Source organism: Varanus komodoensis, unplaced genomic scaffold, assembly GCF_004798865.1.
Source record: "Varanus komodoensis strain SLA01 unplaced genomic scaffold, ASM479886v1 scaffold64, whole genome shotgun sequence".
Classification (NCBI taxonomy): Eukaryota; Metazoa; Chordata; class Lepidosauria; order Squamata; family Varanidae; genus Varanus; species Varanus komodoensis.
Window position 1 is genome coordinate 1,561,906 of NW_025336273.1, and position 18,456 is coordinate 1,580,361.

At 50.6% G+C, this 18,456-nt stretch overlaps 1 protein-coding gene across 1 annotated transcript in view; it reads right to left on the reverse strand.

Moving 5' to 3' along the window:
• Positions 1 to 18,456, reverse strand: part of MSRA (methionine sulfoxide reductase A) — a 222,515-nt gene that overhangs the window by 67,876 nt on the left and 136,183 nt on the right. Inside the window, exon 5 of the mRNA XM_044450293.1 lies at positions 14,813 to 14,919. Within this exon, the coding sequence (XP_044306228.1) occupies positions 14,813 to 14,919 (107 nt within the window). The remainder of the gene's footprint in view (positions 1 to 14,812; positions 14,920 to 18,456) is intronic.

The following is an 18,456-nucleotide window of genomic DNA, read 5'->3' on the forward strand; positions in this document are numbered from 1 at the left end:
GCCGAGTTTAAAATTAAATCTGGTCCAGGTGCAGAATGGGCCTCTCGGCTGCTCAATTGTCATAGTAATTCTGATGACAGCTGTGCTGTAAATGGAAGTTAATTATAATATCTGAGGCCCGTCATCTGCATTTCCGCTGTTTGAACTGGCAGGAGGAAAGAGCCCCCATGCAAGCGCCTCTGAATCCTAAACAGCTCAAAAGGAAACCTGGCGAGGGGCTCAACAAAAGGCGCTCGCGGCTCACCCGTGCCCCCGGATTCTATCCTTGGGCGAGTCCGCACTGGAGGGCCGGGCTAATGACACTGACCGGCAGGGGCCGGTGGGGGGGGGGGGGACACAAGCCAAGCCGGGTGCACAGCTGGCCTTCCTAGAGACCCCTGGGATGCTGCTTCGTCTTCACATGGCCTGCGAACGCATCCCCAGCTACGAGCTGACGGTGAGCGATGGCCGGCCGGCCGGCATGCTGGTGCACGCGACCCCTGACACGGCGGAGCCTCCTCTTCCTCCTCCCAAGGAGGCTGCCGGTGGGCATGTTCCCCGGGTCAGCTCCCATGGCAACCTCCCCGCAGCGCTGCAGCTCGTTCAGGGTGTCACTTGGAAGAAGATGGATGCGCTGCATGGAAGGCGAGGCGTGTGCAATCAGACACTCCTGCCGGAGGGAGGGAGGGAGGGAGGGGGTTCTCTTGAACGCGCCGAGCTGCCGGGCTTGCTTTGACACTCCTAACCGCACTGGCCCACCCGGTCACACCTACACACAGACGTGGGCAAAATATTTCCGCTTATCTCTGCTGCTGTGGGGCGCATGTAGCACCCCTCACTACGAAGCAAATTGCCCAACTGGGCATGCGCTCCACATGTATTCATTCATTCAAAACTTTTATATGCCATCCCTTACACATGGCCTCTCAGGACAGCTTACAATCTATGCACCTATGACTCACCCTTTGGAAGGAAAAGAAAATCCAGCTGGCATCCAGAGAAACCGCTGTAATGCTTGGGTCTTCTCTCCCTAGGTGTGCATCCAAAATGCACGGCCCCAGAATCCCAAGGTGGCTGGAGTGCCCACTTTGCTGTAAACTGCCGAAAGAACTTTGGCTACGGGAGTATAGAAATGCAATTGTTTGTTTGTTTGTTTAAAACTTTTCTAGACTTTCCCTTACCCTGGTCTCAAGATGGTTTAACAATGAGACAAGGTAAAATAAAACACATCATCCTATTAAAACTACCAATCAACAAAAAAGCCCCAGTTAAAACAATCAAATCTTAAAACATTGGGAAAATGAAAAGATTTTAGCCTGGCGCTGAAAAGAATAAAGTGAACCTCTCTGGGGAAGGAATTCCACAATTGGGGTGCCGTCACAGAGAAGGCTCTTCTCTTGGTAGTCACCCTCCTACTTCAAGGAGGGCTCCCAGAGAAGGGCTTCCGCCCCAGATCTTAAGGGGCGGGCAGGCATATATGGAAGGAGATGCTCCTTCAGGGAATCAGGCCCTAAGCCATTTAGGGCTTTAAAGGTCATCACCAGGACCTTACATTGGACCTGGACTTCATCTGGAAGCCAGTGTAGGTGGAAAAAGACAGGCATTACATGTTCATATCTGCCAGTCCCTGTTAACAACCTGGCAGCTCTGTTCTGAACCAGCTGAAGTAACAACGATAGAGAGCTACAAGAGAGCTCAATAACCTCCTGCCCAAGTTATCACTCAAAACTTTGAACTATAGATGGAGAGAAATATAGAAACAGAGCAATTCAGAAGGGACCTCCCGGGCCATCTAGTCTGACCCCTGGCACTAGCCTGCTCATGACATGCCAACCATGTGCACGTCCAGCCTATCCTTGAACACCCGCACCGATGGGGCCTCACCCACCTCCCGTGGAAGCCCATTCCACACCCTCGGGGTCCTGACTGTCAGGAAGTGCTTCCTGGCATCCAAACTGAACCTTGTTTCCCTGAGCTTCCATTGGAACGTGTCCTGACTTCCTCTGTGGGGGGGGGGGGGACGACAGGTCTCTACCCACCTCCATGTGACACCCCCTCACATACCTGTATGTCGCCAACAGATCCCCTTTGAGTCTCCTCTTCCCCTGGCTGAAGAGACCCAGTTCCCTCTGTCTCGCCTCATACGGCATCCCCTGCAAACCGGCCCCCAACCTTGTGGCCCAGCGCTGCACTGACTCCAACCTGGCTATATCCTTCCTGTAATGAGGGGCCCAAAACTGAGCACAATACTCCAGTTGCGGGCACACCAGAGTCGTATAGAGGGGCAGTAATACCTCTCGATCTAGAAGCCACACTTCTGGCTATGCAACCAAGGGTGGCGTTTGCCCTCTTGGCCACCACATCGCACTGCTGGCTCACGTTCAGCCTGCAGTCGACCAGCACCCCGAGGTCCCTTTCACAAGTGCTGCTCTCCAGCCACTTATCCCCTAACCTGTGCTTATGACACCTATTCCTATGCCCCAAGTGCAAGACCTTGCACTTATCCACATTGAACGCCATCCTGTTGTCCCCGGCCCACTTCCATAGTCTGTCCAGATCCTTTTGGATCTGGAGTACCTGCCCCTCAGTTGTGGCCACTGCTCCAGTTTTAGTATCGTCTGTGAATTTGATCAGCAGACTGTTCACCCCTTCTTCCATGTCGTTAATGAAAAGATGAAACAGGATCGGCCCCAGGACAGAGCCCTGGGGGACCCCGCTTGTCACTGGCCGCCATCCCGATGATTCCCCACTGATGTTTGCCCTCTGCTTTCGGTCAGTCAACCATGCCCTAATCCACCGGACAGTGCTTTGGTGTATCCCAAAACTCCTCAGTTTCTCCACCAGGACATCATGGGGCACTTTGTCAAAGGCCTTGCTGAAATCCAGGTAAACCATCATCCACTGCATCCCCTCCGTCTAGCCATCTCGAAACCTTGTCGTAGAATTCCACAAGGTTTGTCTGGCAGGACCTGTTTTTGCAGAAGCCATGTTGTGTGGCCGCCAGCCTCCCTTCCCTATCTAGCATCACTAGATCTCTCTCTATTATGAGCCTTTCCAATGTTTTTCCTACAATGGACGTAAGGCTAACTGGTGTTGTTCAATTTTAAAACCATCCATACTGGAGTTCTTTCTGACATTATTGCTCAGATAACAATCAAAGCTCTTCTGTGTGTGTCACAAATATTATTTTTTGCTGTAGCAAGTCCAGACAGAGCACCTGAAAGTCACGCCTCGTTTCAGCAGAGCTGATCAGCGCTGCGTTCCAGAACCTGCAGTGGGGCAAGACTTAGCCCTGGAACATACGGAGTGCTAATGAAGAAAATGTACCTTTCAGCATGTACTGAACTAACCTTCCTCATCGCTAAAGAACCAGCGACCTCTTTGAGTCAGGACTCGGAACTTCAGAACAGAGAGCGTAAGTTCCAGGTGCACGTCAACCGGTGCTGACCAGAAACAGAAATTCAGTCGAACAGTCGTTGAATTGACGGAGCAGCTCAAGGGGAAACCCTGCTGCACAATGGCTCCCCCTCAACTTTGTTTCGCTGAGTTGTTTTGCCGCGCTTACCTGGGATTTACCTGCCATGGGGGGCACTGCACTGTTAACTTCAGATTCTAGCCTCTTCGATAAAAATATGTCATAGGGTGTGCCACGAAAACCCATGGGCCTGCCTTTGACTAGAGCAGGACTGGGGAACCTGTGACGTTCCAGATGTTTTTGATCGCAACTCCCAACAGCCCGACACAACTGTTGAAGAAGGGACTTGTAATCCAACAGCATCGGGAGGGTCACATCTTCTGTGCAAATAATAGAACTTTGGGTTTTTGCAAAACCTCCTAGTTTTATTTCATTATTTCAGCTGAAAAGCAATGGATCAAAAGATCTCATGTTGACGTGAGTGAAATGTTTTTAATTATGCTTGTTTTTAATTTCTTGTTATAGTCATAGTAATAACATATTGATATGTGCTTACAAATAAAGCACGGAAGAAATAACGAGGAGGAGGAGGAAGAGGAGGAGGAGGAGGAGGAGGAGAAGGAGGAGGAGGAGGATCATCACAGAATTAGAAAATAGTAGAGCTGGAAGGGGCCCACTTCAGGAGAAGAAGAAATGTATTATAATTCTTATGGCCCACCTTTTTACTGACAGTATCCAAAGAGAAGGCAACCAGTCCATCAACAGCAACTATTAAAACATTCTATCTGCATAGCAAAGCATGGGGTGCGACCCATGGGCTCAAATGGGAAATGGTGTCCGCAGATCTCAGGCAGTATGCAGTACTACAAATATTTATAAACAGCCTTGCTCTCCCCGAAAAGGCATCCCATGCGTCCTAATAATCCTTACAACAGCTCTGTATGGTAGGCCAATCTTACCATGCAAGGCATGGGGTGGGGGCAGCAAAGCTGAGATTTAGTGGTGGGTTAAAGTTCCTAGCGATTGTGCGGCTCACTGTTTTAGCCCCGGTGCGATCATCTATCAGGGAAGCCTTGTTAATTTCAGACCTGATAGAAATCCTTGAGGCTAAAAATGTTCAGCACCTTGACAGATTAAAAGGTCCACATGGAGTTTCGCAAGGGCTGTCCTTTAATAGCAGGTGTGCTCAGTTAATCAGTCTCCCAGCTTTGAGTCAACTAATTGATTGATTTGCCGGCCATAGCGTTCCGTAGCAGCAGAACCTCTCTATTACCAAAATCTTGGATAATGAAGGAAGAGGGAATGAACGCCACCACTCACGGTCTGAGATTTGCTTTTCCATTACCGTTAACACTTGGCAGGCAAAACGGCTTCAAGCATTTATATACATGACCTTCAATCTCAGCCTCATCATTAAAAAGTGCTCCTAATAACTCATTAGCTTGTGATCAGTAGGCGAGAGCCCCATTCATGCGACTAACCAGGCGCGCTGCCGCGATGGAGAAGCTGTTAACCCTGCACGATGGATTCCGCCTTGGGGATGCTCCCGGGGCGGCGTTCCAGCGGTTGTCAGACCCAAACGCAGGGTGAGCAACTCGGTCTTCCGGGTGCATCGCAGCCCTCCTGTGTTGGGAAGAACGCAACGCAAAGCACCGAAGGATTGGTGGCTGGGAGGAAGGGGCAGGGCCCTCGTGGGACCCCTGTGGGGCCGGCTACGCCTGAGGCATCCCGAATGCATGTGGGGGCCCGGAAAGCAGGGAGGCTGCAGGAAAGCTGTTCCACACAGCCAGCACCCATGGATGGACAGGACAGCTGGGGAAAGAACAGCAGGGCTCTGGACAGCGGAAATATGTTTGCGGCTCGTTCTCGGTTATGTCTTGCTTTTCAGTAAAAGCACAGCCTCCGCATGCTCTACGTGGAGACGCGAGATGGTTGTCCGAATGGCAGCCCCCTGGGGGCATATTTCCATCTCATTCACTACACTTTTATATGGCCAAATAGCCAAGGTTCTCCAGGCAATTTACCTAGATTAAAACTGTACAACATATTATAAGAACATACATACAAATTAGGCTGAGCACCAAAGGATTGGGGCCTTTGAATGGTGGTGCTGGAGGAGACTCCTGCGAGTCCCTTGGACTGCAAGGTGATCAAACCGGTCAGTCCTAGAGGAGATCAACCCTGACTGCTCTTGAGAAGGCCAGATCCTGAAGAAGAAACTCAAAAACTTTGGCCACCTAATGAGAAGGAAGGACTCCCTGGAGAAGAGCCTGATGCTGGGAACAATGGATGGCAAAAGGAGAAGGGGACGGCAGAGGATGAGGTGGCTGGATGGGGTCACTGAAGCAGTCGGCGTGAGTTTAGGTGGACTCCAGGGGATGGTGGAGGACAGGAAGGCCTGGAGGAATGTTGTCCATGGGGTCGCGATGGGTCGGACACAACTTCACGACTAGCAACAACAACATACACATTATTATTGCTGTTGTTGTTATTTAGTATAATTAATGACAATGATAATGATAATAGTTTTACTGCCCACTATAAACATACACCACACACTGCGGCCATAATGAGGACAGAGGTTCTGTGCCAGCCTGACAAACTGTAATCACAGGCAAATTGATGGTCTCTCGGAAAGCCTGGGAGACACCCAGAAACGCAGACAGAGCCACAGCGATCCCCTGGGACGGCCTGCAACCATTCCCTGGTCCACTTTTTACCAGGCCTTTGCTGGGGTGACTCTCCACGCTGAGCTGCCAAAGTGCTTTTCCCTTGGTAGCAAATGTGAAAAATAATTGCTCAAGTTGCGCTGGGAAACTGCTGGAGAAATTCAAGGAGCAAGGAGGAGGACCAAGGCACGTCAAGAAAACTCATTCTGCAGGCTGCATACACCCCTAGCTGCACCTAACCAAAAGAACAACAACCTGGGAACTACAGATGGGCCAGTCTGATATCAATCCCCAGGAAAATTCTGGAGCAGATTATAACACAGTCAGTCTGCAAACACCTTGAAAGCCAACATGGATTCCTCAAAAGCAAATCCTGTCACGCTAATCTGAATTCTTTTTTGGTAAGGTAATCTTCCTGATGGACTGTGGGAATCCTGTGGACATAATCTACCTTGACTTTTGACAAGTGCCCCATGATATCCTGATGAGCAGGCTACCCAAATGTGGGCCAGACGGAACAACGACCAGGTGGATCCACAGTCGGTGACAGAATCAGACTCAAAGGGTGCTCAGCAATGGCACCTTCTCAAACTGGGGAGAGATCACAACGGCAGAGTTCAGTTCTGGGCCCAGTGCTCTTCAACATTTTCATTCACGATTTGGATGAGGAAGTGCAAGGAACGACTGTCGGATTCGCAACTGACACAAAACTGGGTGGGAAGACAAAAGTCAGGTTCAAGGAGTTCTTGATACGCTGGAGCCCTGGGCTGAAAGCAACAGAATGTAATTCAATAGGAACAGACGTCCAGTTCTATACCTGGGGAAAGGGAACCAAATGCATCTCTGCAAGCTGAAGAAAGCTTGGCTCAACAACACTGCACGCGAGAAGGATCTTGAAATTGTGGTAGATCACAAGCTGAAGATGAGCAAGTGGTGTGATAGGGCTGCAAACGGGGCAAAAGGTATTTTAGGCTGCATGAATAGAAGGATCACTTCTGGTGTAAAGGTCACATTCGTTAACACCAGGTCCCTTACTGGGAAAACATTACTCATTCAGGGTTCTGTTCTGGATAAAGATCATGACAGGAGATGTTTCATAGAAAGCTTGGTAAGGGAAAAGGGAGGGAAATCGTGTCTCACCTAGCGCTGCCTGCCAGGTTCTTCTGGGAGACAGCAAGTGAGGGCTGGGAAGCAGGCAGGGATGGAGCGGCGACAGTGGAAGAAAACTGTTTTACCACCCAGATGCTCCACCTTGCAGTCTGTTAATTTGGAGTCTGTGCTGCTGTGTTTGGGTGACCAGAACAGCACAGGGATTCTGTCCATGGGCCATTCGACTCGCTGTTGAACCATCTCCTTTCTTAAACTAGGTGGGTCAAGCTGAAGGCTGCTGCTGAGTCATCCCTTATGTCTTGTCCTGGGGGATTTCAACATTCATGTGAGGTTGGTCAGGATATCGGGTCCATTGTGGTCTTCTTGACCAGACTGCTAGAGAAGGGAGAGCAGGACAGTTTCTGGCTCACCATGGACAAACTGCTTCATTTTTTGCGATAAATTTATTTGAATTCACTTTGAATTGACTCCAGAATTAGGGCAGGTTAGAGTATTGTAACCTTGTCCAGCTTTAATTTTTTTTCAGCTTGTGTGTGTGTGTGTGGGTGTGTATATATGCCCTCCCGCCCCTTGAGATCAGCAACAGATGCCCTTCTCCGGGAACCCTCTGTGAATGATATTAGGAGGGTGAGCACCCGGAGGAGGGCCTTCTCTGCGGTGGCGCCCCATCTGTGTAATGCGCTCCCCAGAGGGGTCTGCCTGGCACCATCGTTATTTGTTTTTCGGCGCCAGGCTAAGACCTTTTTATTTAAAACTTATTTTAATTGTTAAATTATTGAATTAATTAGGATTTTAAAATTTTTAGCCGAGAATGCACTGGGGGTTTTTAAATGATTTTTTTAATTGTTATATTATCATTATTTATGTATGTATTTATGTATTCTTTGTGAGCCACCCCAAGGCTTTGTTGCGATGGGGGCGGCATAGAAATGTTTTAAATAAATAAATCATGTGAAGTTCTAGTTCCCTGTCTCTCAGCACTGTGCCCACTTCTGGGTACCAGAGTTGATTAAAGATGCAGACAAGCTGGAAAGGGTGCAAAGGAGGGCCACAAGGAGGATCCGGGGACCAGAAACAATACCCTACAAGGAGAGATGGAAAGAACTGGGCATGTTAGGCCTGGAGAAGAGAAGGCTGAGGGGAGATGGGAGAGCGCTGCACAAGCACTTGAAAGGCTGCCATAAAGAGGAAGGCCAGGATCTCTCCTCAATCATCTCAGAGTGTAGGACATGGAGTCACGGGGTCAAGTTGCAGCAAGCCAGGTCCTGGCTGGACATCAGGAAGAACTTCCCGTCAGAGCAGTATGACCATGGAGCAAATGGCCTAGGGACGAGGGGGGCTCTCTCACCCCGGAGGCATGCAAGATGAAGTGGGACAACCATCTGAGAGGGACGGTTTCACTGGGAGTCCTGCACCGAGCAGGGGGTTGGACCCTGTGGCCGTCTGGACCCGTCCAGTTCTCCTATTCTATGGCTCTATCTGACCTTCAACCTGAGATGCCCGTCATTAAAAGAACAAGAAAAACGGAACATAGTACGAGGCTGCCGTTGGGCCATTCTGCAGCGGTGGCAGCTCCACGTTCCTTCCTTTCGCTCAGTTTTGGCTGCTTTCCTGGAACTGAGACCCGCCAGGGCGGGAGTCCCGCTTGGCCCCTTGCTCAGACACCTGGGACTGGCCAGCTGTCCGAGCGCTTGCTGGTTCAGCCCCGAGGCCTCGTTCCTTCAGACCTCACCTGACTTGGCTGAACCGCTGGCACACATCAGCCCAAGAGGGGAACAGGCGTGTCTATGGACGCCTAAACATACAAATATTGCACCTACAAAACAAAATATGCTAACTGCAGGAAAGATAATATAATTTGCGATTCTCCCTCCCCGCAAAAAACACAATTTATGTTCTTTATGTGCTTTTCCTAACTTCCGAACAGCCTTCAGTCGCCATCAATGCCAAGACGCGGGGCAGGTGACGGGCGAACCACTTCCCTTAACCACGCCGCAGCCACGGTCTGAGGCCACCAGAGGCAACGGCATAAAGCAGGATCTACCTTGGTCATAATTCTGGATTTCCACCTCTTATGGCAGGCGAGTCAATTACAGCAGCCTCCCCGCTTGGCTGTAATAAAATGCCTCTGAATAATGTGGATGTTTATTTGCTGCAGCAGTTGATACTTAACACCAATTTACACATTCAGAAGAGATAATGACAAGCTGGGAACGGGCAGGGGGGTGATCACACAAGATATAATTAAACAATCGGAATAGTAAGAAACTATCACACCAGCGCAGAAGTAGGGCGTGCGACACCTCACACTCCCACCGTGGCTCAGAGGGGCCACTTCGCTTTGGGGCGGCCTGACCAGCAAGCAAAAGAACAACGAAAGGGCTTAAAGCCACCGCCCGTCGGAGGTAGATGGGTTTGCAATGCGTTGGGCGGGGGCCCAAACTATGGGGAGCAACCTGGCCAAGTCCTGGGCACACGTGCAACCCGCACCTTTGCCCTCGTTTCCCCCAGGGGGATCCCAAGAGGGGAAGCTGCACAGTGCCACCCCCTCAAGGGAGACTGGCTGCACCTGGGGGACTTCTGCCTGGCCGTCCTTCAGATTCCAGCCCAGCAAAGGGCTGCCCCACTGCCAGGGCAACAGCTTTGGGGCTGGGGCATAAGAACAGGCCGCAGCAAGAGCAAGGAACGATGCCACGGGGGGGGGGGGGCACTCGTTTGGAGAGCGCTATGGAGGGGGACACAAGGGCAAAGGTCTCCCCCAGCTTGACTGGGCGGAGAAGTCTGCATGCAGAAGCAGCTTCTTGTGCTGCGCAAAACCACACACTGAGATAAAATGCAGTATCGGTTTATTTGTTGTTTCAAATTTACATAGCACGTCCTAAAGCACAATTTAGGGCTCTCTGCGAGGTGTAAGATTATGTTAAAAATCCGTAATGCAGTAAAATAATCCACAAAATAATGACCGTATTGCAATAGGAGCAAGCATAGCAGTTTAAAATCAATTGAATTTCATAAAAATATAAACAATAATAAATATAATTCTTCCACTTTTTACCATTATTAAAATACCTACAAAATAGGACAGTCTTGCAGGCAAAGAGGGTGCCAGGCAAACTTCTCTGGGAAGAGTATGGGGGCCACCACTGAGAAGGTCCTTCTATTTGTCACCCCCCCCCCCCCCCCCCTTGGGGGACAATTCTCCAAGAAGAGCCTCCCACTCAGATTTTAAAGAACAGGCAGGTGTACATGGGAAAAGGTGGTCCAGCAGTTGTCCCAGTTAAATGCTTCTGAGATAAAAAGACCCCAAGAAAGAGTCTGGGGAGTTTTCTGGTCTTGTCACACCCCTCATTTGGGTCTTGGTTTTCAGGTCTTGTCGCACCCCTCATTTGACGGAGCCAATCATGGGGCAGCGGGAGCGAAGTTTTGGGACGGTGCCATTTCGAACCCTTTGTAGGCACCGCGTGAGTCACCTGTCCCTGAATCTCACAAAGCAGCCTTGCAGACGGAAAGCTAGCAATGGGGGTCGGAGAAGAGCAGGGCAGGCAGCGAAGGACCGTGGGAGACAAAGACACGCTCCCCGTCTGAGGCCGCTGCTCGGAGCTCGGCCTCACGGTCACGCCTGGCCTCCTATCCATCAGTCACAGGCCAGTGGTCCTCCATCCAACCTGGCAGCCCAAAACAGATGGGCAGTGACAGGACCAGCAGGGAGCCCCCGACACGGGCCTCCTCTTGAGTAGGTGCTAAAAAAAGAGCCGAGCCTGCCAGTCCGAAGCGCCCACGCTCGGGATGCGTAGCCCTTCGCGGAACGCAGCTGGCGACCTCCGCGAAGCGACGCAGCCTGCAGACACGACTCGCTTCCTCCCATTTTTCCTTCCTTTTTCATTTTCATGGAAAAGAGCTAGGGGGTGAGGCGGGTGGGAGAATAATTCCTTCGACTTTAAACCCAACTACAGAATCGAGGGCAAATAACAGCATTTAACACTGAATCTGATGAGCAGAACGACGGCCACCCGCAGATCTCGGGGTGGCGGAGGGACTGAACATTCAATGCACAGGTTTCCATGGGGCAATGGGCCACTGGGGTAGCGAACCCCACAGGAGTGGGGGGGGGGAAGAGAGAGAAAGACTTTGGGGAAGAAGCAAAGTCTGGTGCCAGGTCACAGGCCTTGCATGCCAAAGCTTCCCGATTCAGTCCTGGGCCCACCCCGTTTGAAGGACTGTAGGGAGCAGATGGCAAGACGGATCCCGGGCCAAGCCCTTGGAGCACGGACGATGCCGGGACAAATGAATTTCATGATTGCTGTATTTTATTAATTTGCAGCCAGAGTGGATTGCCAATTTATCTTTGTTGTAAGCCGTCCAGAGATGCAAATAATTGGATGGCATACAAATTTTATATATAAATTTAAAACAATAAAATAACAGAGGAAAGGGACGTACTGTCTCACTGAGCACAAGGTCGCTTGTTCTGGTGCTGCCTCCTCAGGAGACACAACACTGTATGCCAGTCTGCTCCAACTTGGAACCCTTCAGACATCCTGAGTGTTACTTCCCATCAGCCCCAGCCAGCTTAGGCGGGGAGGCTGGGCACTGTAGTCAAAAACATCTGGAGGGTCCCAGATTGCCGGATCCCATCCCACAGACTGGTCGGGCAGCTCAGCTTCTGGAAACGCGGCTCGGTCGTGGGCAGCCCCGCAGCCTGTTCTCTCCCTGCCGGATAGCTCAGGCCAAGCATGTGACGCAGCAGCATCCCCTGCAGATTTCCCTGTCCAGAAAGTTCCAGAAAAGCAAGAGGCAGAACATGTGCAGAAGCAAGCAAGTGAGGAGGGGTGCCGGTCCCTGGGAAGACGGGCCAGGCTGGAGACTAGGACTGAAGTGATGCAGGAGGCAGGATCCAGACATAGAAACATAGAAACAGAGTGCGTCGGAAGGGGTCTCCCGGGCCATCTAGTCTGACCTCCAGCTCCAGCCGGCTCCGCTCACGACATGCCCACCATGTGCACGTCCAGCCTATCCTTGAACACCCTCACCAACGGGGCCTCAACCACCTCCCGGGGAAGCCCATTCCACACCCTGGGGGTCCTGACTGTCAGGAAGTGCTCCCTGGCATCCAAATTGAACCTTGGCTCCCTGAGCTTTGCTCCCTTGGAGTGCGTCCTGCCTTCCTCTGCAGGGGACAACAGGTCTCTACCCACCTCCGTGTGACACCCCCTCACGTACCTGTATGTCACTAACAGGTCCCCTCGGACTGTCCCCTTCTCCAGGCTGAAGAGACCCAGTTCCCTCAGTCTCGCCTCATATGGCATCCCCTGCAAACCGGCCACCAACCTCGTGGCCCTGCGCTGCACTGACTCCAACCTGGCTCTAACCTGGCAGACGAGGTGAACCAGAGAGCCGGAGCACAAGCAAGGGAGCCACAAGGACGGCCCGTGTTGCTGCGGCCAAGAGCAGAGCCGGGCAGGGAGGCCTCCCATGCGGGTCCCTAGGCCATCTGGCTGCACTGCACCCCTGCCCCTCAGGGGTCCCCCCCAAGCACCTGCAAAGGTGCCCCTGGTTCTGCAGGCCCTCGTCCTGACACCATGGGCCAAAGCTGCTGGATCGGGGCGCGGGAAGGATCAGGAGTATGGTTTCCTCACATATTTCTTGCGAGGGCTCCACACCTTGGTGCCAGGGGTGGGGGAAGCTACAGAGATGACTGCAGGCAATCAAGAGTCCCAGGATGGCTGTCCCCCTTGCTAGAGCGACGGCCGAGGACAGGAACTCAGTGCAGGATCCCCCTGCAGCCTGGTGCGGCTTTCAGCTCCTTCCTTGGGATTGCCAGGTATCTTCGGAGAGGTTATTCAGGGTTACTCAGACTGAAGTTTCGACTTCCCTAAGGGACTAGGCAACACCTTCAGCTTGAGGCACGGCTGTGGAGCTTTACCCACAGGCCACGTCTGAATATTTAGAGTTCCCTCGGAACCCTGTACTGTATTTATTATCTACATTATTTATATTGTATTCTACCAGTTGAAGTCCAGGCCCGATTTAAGGGGCTGGTGATGACCTACAAAGCCCTAAATGGCTTGGGTCCTGGGTACCTGAAGGAGCGCCTTCTCCCCTATGTGCCCTCCCACCCCTCGAGATCTGGGGCAGATGCCCTTCTCCAGGTGCCCTCCCTGAAGGAGATTAGGAGGGTGACTACCCGGAGAAGGGCTTTCTCTGTGGTGACACCCCAAATGTGGAATTCGCTCCCCAGAGAGGTTCGTCTGGCACTGTCACATTACTCTTTTCAGTGCCAGGCCAAAACCGTTTTTATTTTGCCAATGTTTTAAGATCTGATTGTTTTAATTGGGGTTTCATTGCTAGTTGGGTTTTTAGGATGCTGTGTTTTATTTTATTTTATTTATTTATTTTATTTATTTTTTGATTTATATCCTGCCTTTTTCCTACAAAGGGCTCAAGGCAGCTTACATCTCCTCTGTCATCTTATCCCCACAACAACAACCCTGTGAGGTAGGTTGGGCTGAGAGTCTGTGACTGGCCCAAAGTCACCCAGTTGGCTCCATGCCTGTTTTTGTACTGTTAAACCATCCTAAGACTTTGGTAAGGGACAGTCTAGAACAGTTTTAAATAAATAAATAATTTTTTAATTCTATTATGTTTTATAGTTTGATTGCTATTGTTTTTGTATCTCTATTGCTATATGTAGCACTGCAAGCCACCCAGAGTTCCTCTGACTATGGGGCAGCATACAAATGCAATAAATACATAAATAACAAAATATACAATCCCTGGAAGGTACTTGACTAGCTCCTGTGTTTGGGGCTTCCCTGGCTTCCGCACGGCTTTCTCCATTCCAAATGGCTGACATGCCTCTCCTGAGACTCTCTTACTGGTACTAGGAGCTTTAAGCTAAATCAGGCCGTATGCACCCCCCACCCGCCCGTCTGCCCCCCAAGAGGACAGCCCAGGCCGAAGAGCCAGGCCCCCAGCTGTCCTGCAGATGCTTCCGACTGCAACCCCCCCAGGTCCCGTAGCTGGGGATTGTGCCAGCTGCAGCTGGCCCCTGGCCATTCTGCTCTGGACCGAGCGCCCAGAAGCATGTGCAGGGTTCTGCAGGAGAGGCTTAGAGACACACTAGCAGACGACCCGAAGTAGGAGCGACTCCCCAAGGACAGGAACTGGAAAGCCACCCCGTCTCCGGCTCCGCTATTTTGCTCGCGAGCACCGAAAGTATTTGGAACAAGTCCTGACCGCAACAGGTTTAAGAACTTGAGGGGGAGTTGCAACTGGACACCGACGTCATGCGAACCCCAGCTGTTCCAACAGAGAAGACACAACATGACATTCTCGGTTCTGGGTGACAGATTCTCTCTTCTGTTGTGAATGACACCATGCAAGAAAACGGAGCGAGGCCAAAGGAATCTCTGATGCAGATGCACTGAGGCTAATAACATGGCAGGAAACCCAAGCGGCAGCTGCTCTCCAGGGGGCCTGCAAAACTAAGGCTGGCACTTAGAAGTCTCAAGAAACTTTTCGGCTACGTATCCACGGATGGCGGAGAGCTGAGAGCAAAAAGGAGTTTTGCTCTGTTTTGCTTTGTTTCGAAGGGCCGGGTGCTCGTGGGAGATCTCAAAGCACTCAAACCCAATCTTACCTTTTGGTACTCTTCCTTGGATCTCAAGGCAGCTTCCATCTGTTCTGGGGTGAATGTGTAGATGGCAGACCGATACTGCGTGCCAACATCATTTCCCTGCCGCATCCCTAAGACGGGGAAAAACAGGAAGGGGTGGGGTGCTCAGTTATATGCCTACTGTTCGAAGGCTCAAAGGGTACAGATATAACCAATCAATCAGTCACGCCAATTTTAGCGCTCTCCCGTACATTTAGAAAAACAAGGTGCTTAAGTACGATTGTGCATCCACAGCTGAGCGTTTCTCTCTTGCTCCGGCAGACAAGAAGTGAGGGAAACTCACTGCGCGTTATCGTCTGAAGACGAACCGAGCGAGTGACTGCATCATCTACTGTGTATTCATTTGTCGAAATCGTGCGACTTCCAAAAGTTCATTTGGCCTCATAAAGTCACTCAAAAATTCCAACTGGAATAAGGACTTTCAAATCTCCTTTCTAATGGATGGAGAGTGCTTATATGAAGAAGGATTTCTACACCCCTGCAGAAGCTGGCAAGGTTTCCTTCTCTTCCTATCAGCCAAAAGGAAAACAGAAAAAGGAAAAGAAAAAAAAAAGACCTTGCACTGGCCCTTCCTGGTAATCCCTTAAAGCTCTTTTGTTGCTTCAGCAGTGCGGGAATGTTGACTGGAAAGGAATCAAGGGACACAACCCACTCCATGAATATGGATTCAATTGGGCTATTTATAGAATGACAGAATGGTAGACTTGGAAGGGGGCAGAGGGCCACCAGCTCCATTCCCCTGCTGTTACAGGACTCCAAGCCAACCCACCCCTCTCAGATGGCTGTCCAGTCGCCCTTGGCTGAACCAGCAAACTCTTGGACAGATTGGCTTTTGCAGCTGCGACACTGGTACGTTTAAACGCCCACAGACATCCCTGTTTCCCCCTTGGGCTGATGTGTGTCAGCAGCGAAGACAAGCCAGATGAGACTGGAAGGACTGAGGCCTTGTGGCTGAACCAGCAAGCTCTCGGACGGCTGGCCAGTCCCAAGCATCCGAACAAGGGGCCAAGCAGGCCTCCCGTCCTGGCAGGTCTCACTTCCAGAAAAGCAGCCTAAACTGCGCAAAAGGAAGGAAGGGGCACAGGGCTGCCGCAGCTGCACGGTGGTCCGACAGCAGCCCTGTCCTTTGCTCTGTATTTTATTTTATTTTATTTTATTATTTTCTCAAGGCTAAACACGGCCAGTTCTTCCAGTCTCTCCTCATAGGGCTTTGTTTCCGGTCCCCCAGATCCTCCTCGTCACCCTTCTCTGAACCCTTCCCAGCTTGTCTGCATCTCTCTCCCCCCCCCCTCTCTCTCTCTCTCTCTCTTATTTAAAATTTTTCTATGCCATCCATTACCATGCCATCCTGATGGATTACGAGCCATCCTGAGATGCCAAGGTATAAGGGACGGCACACTAAAGTTTTAAATAAAGAAATAATAAAAAGTCTCTGGACAGCTTACAAGGACTTTCTTGAACTTTGGTGCCCAGAACTGGATGCAGCAGTCCAAGGAGAGACCTCACCAGCGCTGAGTGGAAAGGAACTAGCACTTCGTGCGAATAATGGAATTCTGCTGGGGATTGGCACATCAGGTGACACCAGAACACAACCAAAGATGCATTCTCTGTGTATTCATCTGTTTCTCTACAGGGATCGAGTAACCAATGAAGCTCCAGCAGCAGCTCATGCAACAGGCAGAGTGCAACAGACCCTGCCTGCGGGCTCGCCATCTCAAATGGAACGGCACACAAGGAAAAAGAGAAGGGAAGGGATGAGGAAAATCCTCTCTCCCTTTCCTGCGTACAGACTGTACTTAACCCTGTGGCTCAGAACCTGGGAGCGAAGCTTCCGGCATGCACAGAAGGCCGACCACAGCCCCGTATCGCCAGCTGCTGACGAAGGAGGCCTTTGGTGGCCGGGCGGCTGCATGTCTAGTTTCTTTCTTAAGTGGCCCCAAACATACGAGGGACTCGCATATACTCCCTCTCAGCCAAAGCATTCAGAGCAGTTTGCAGTCCAAAATAACAGCTTCAATCTCCGACATGCAGTGCAAAAGGGGAAATGGATGGAGAAGGAAGAGGAAAGCCAAGCGAATGTAGGCGCTGAGCCTTAAAATTAAAATGGCACATAAAATTACATAATGGTCAGACACAAAGGCCTTGGATGCACACCCCCATGTGTGCCAGGAGGGAGGGCCTTCTCTGTGGTGGCGCCCCGACTATGGAATGCGCTCCCCAGAGAGGCCCGCCTGGCGCCGTCATTATATGTTTTTTGGCACCACGTTAAGACCTTTTTATTTAATCAATATTTTAGTAAGTTTTAATACTGAATTTTATTATTGTATTTTATTAATTGCAGCCAGAGTGGGTCACCAATTTATTTATGCAGCAAGCCGTCCAGAGACGTAGGTAATTGGACAGCATACAAATTTTATCAAACAAGCAAACAAACAGTCTGAGCAGGGTCACTCACCGCAGAATGGTCAAAACGCCACATTGAGATTCATCCACCCTCTCCAGCAGTAATTTGCACATCAGCAGAAGGGGAGGGATACTAGGCAGCGGTAGCCAAGGGCAATGCCGGCAGTGACGCTCAAGCCACATCTGGTTCGCGCCGTGCAGGAGAAACACTCCAGAATCTCCTTACCTTGAAAACGCTGCGCGGAAACAATCCAAAGTGGGACAAGAGATAGTGGCAGAAGAAAAGGCTCCCAGGCTGGAAGGCATTTGGCCAGCTATTGGGGACGACGAAGGACAAGTCCCTGTTGCTAAGGAAGCAGGGGGCCATTGCGATAATTCTTTTTGTCTCCCTGTGATAGTCCCTGGAAAGTTGCATTCCGGATTCGACAACATTTCTGTCACCTCTTGCTTTTGCTGCCCCCTGTCCTTGGCAATTGTGAGAGTTTCTTCCATCATCCATCTAGGCTTTCTCTTTCTTTTTGTTACAGGAATTCTTTCCTAAGAATGCCTCTGGTTTCAGTCCACAGATCTTCCAGTTCATGGTCAGTTGAGTTCAATAATGCAAACCTATTCTTTGTGTGGACTTCAGATTCCTCAGGCATGTTATTTTGGCACTATAATACTCTGGGTGATCTTTTCCAGCTTGGCTCTGATTTTGCATATGGCCATGGTCACTAGTGGAATGCTCCCAGCCTTCTTTCGGCAGCAAGAATAAAACATCTCCTACTGCCGGTTCTGCAGGCTATTCTTCTATCATGTCTAGGCATAAAGTCATATGACTGGTTGTTTAAAGTACACATTTGCAAGAAACACACGGTTGGCATCACAAGATCCTGAGAATTGCTCTCCCACCTTCTTTCTGACCCTTGGCTAAATTCTTCCACAACTCGATTCCTACTTTTGCATTTCAGTCACCTATGATTATCAATATATCTTGTTTTGGTGCGTCATCTATTTCCATTTCAACCCTTGCATAAAAGTTTTCTTTCTCATCCTCTTTGGAATCTGTTGTTGGAGCACTGAATAATTGTTATGTTGATAGGTTTTCCACCAAGTCTGGCTGATCGGATTCTGTCTGACTTTGCATTACAGCCCCTTGCTTCCTGCGCTACGTCTTGCTCCAATATTAGAGCCACTCTGTTTCTTCTGACTTTGTCATTCCCAGA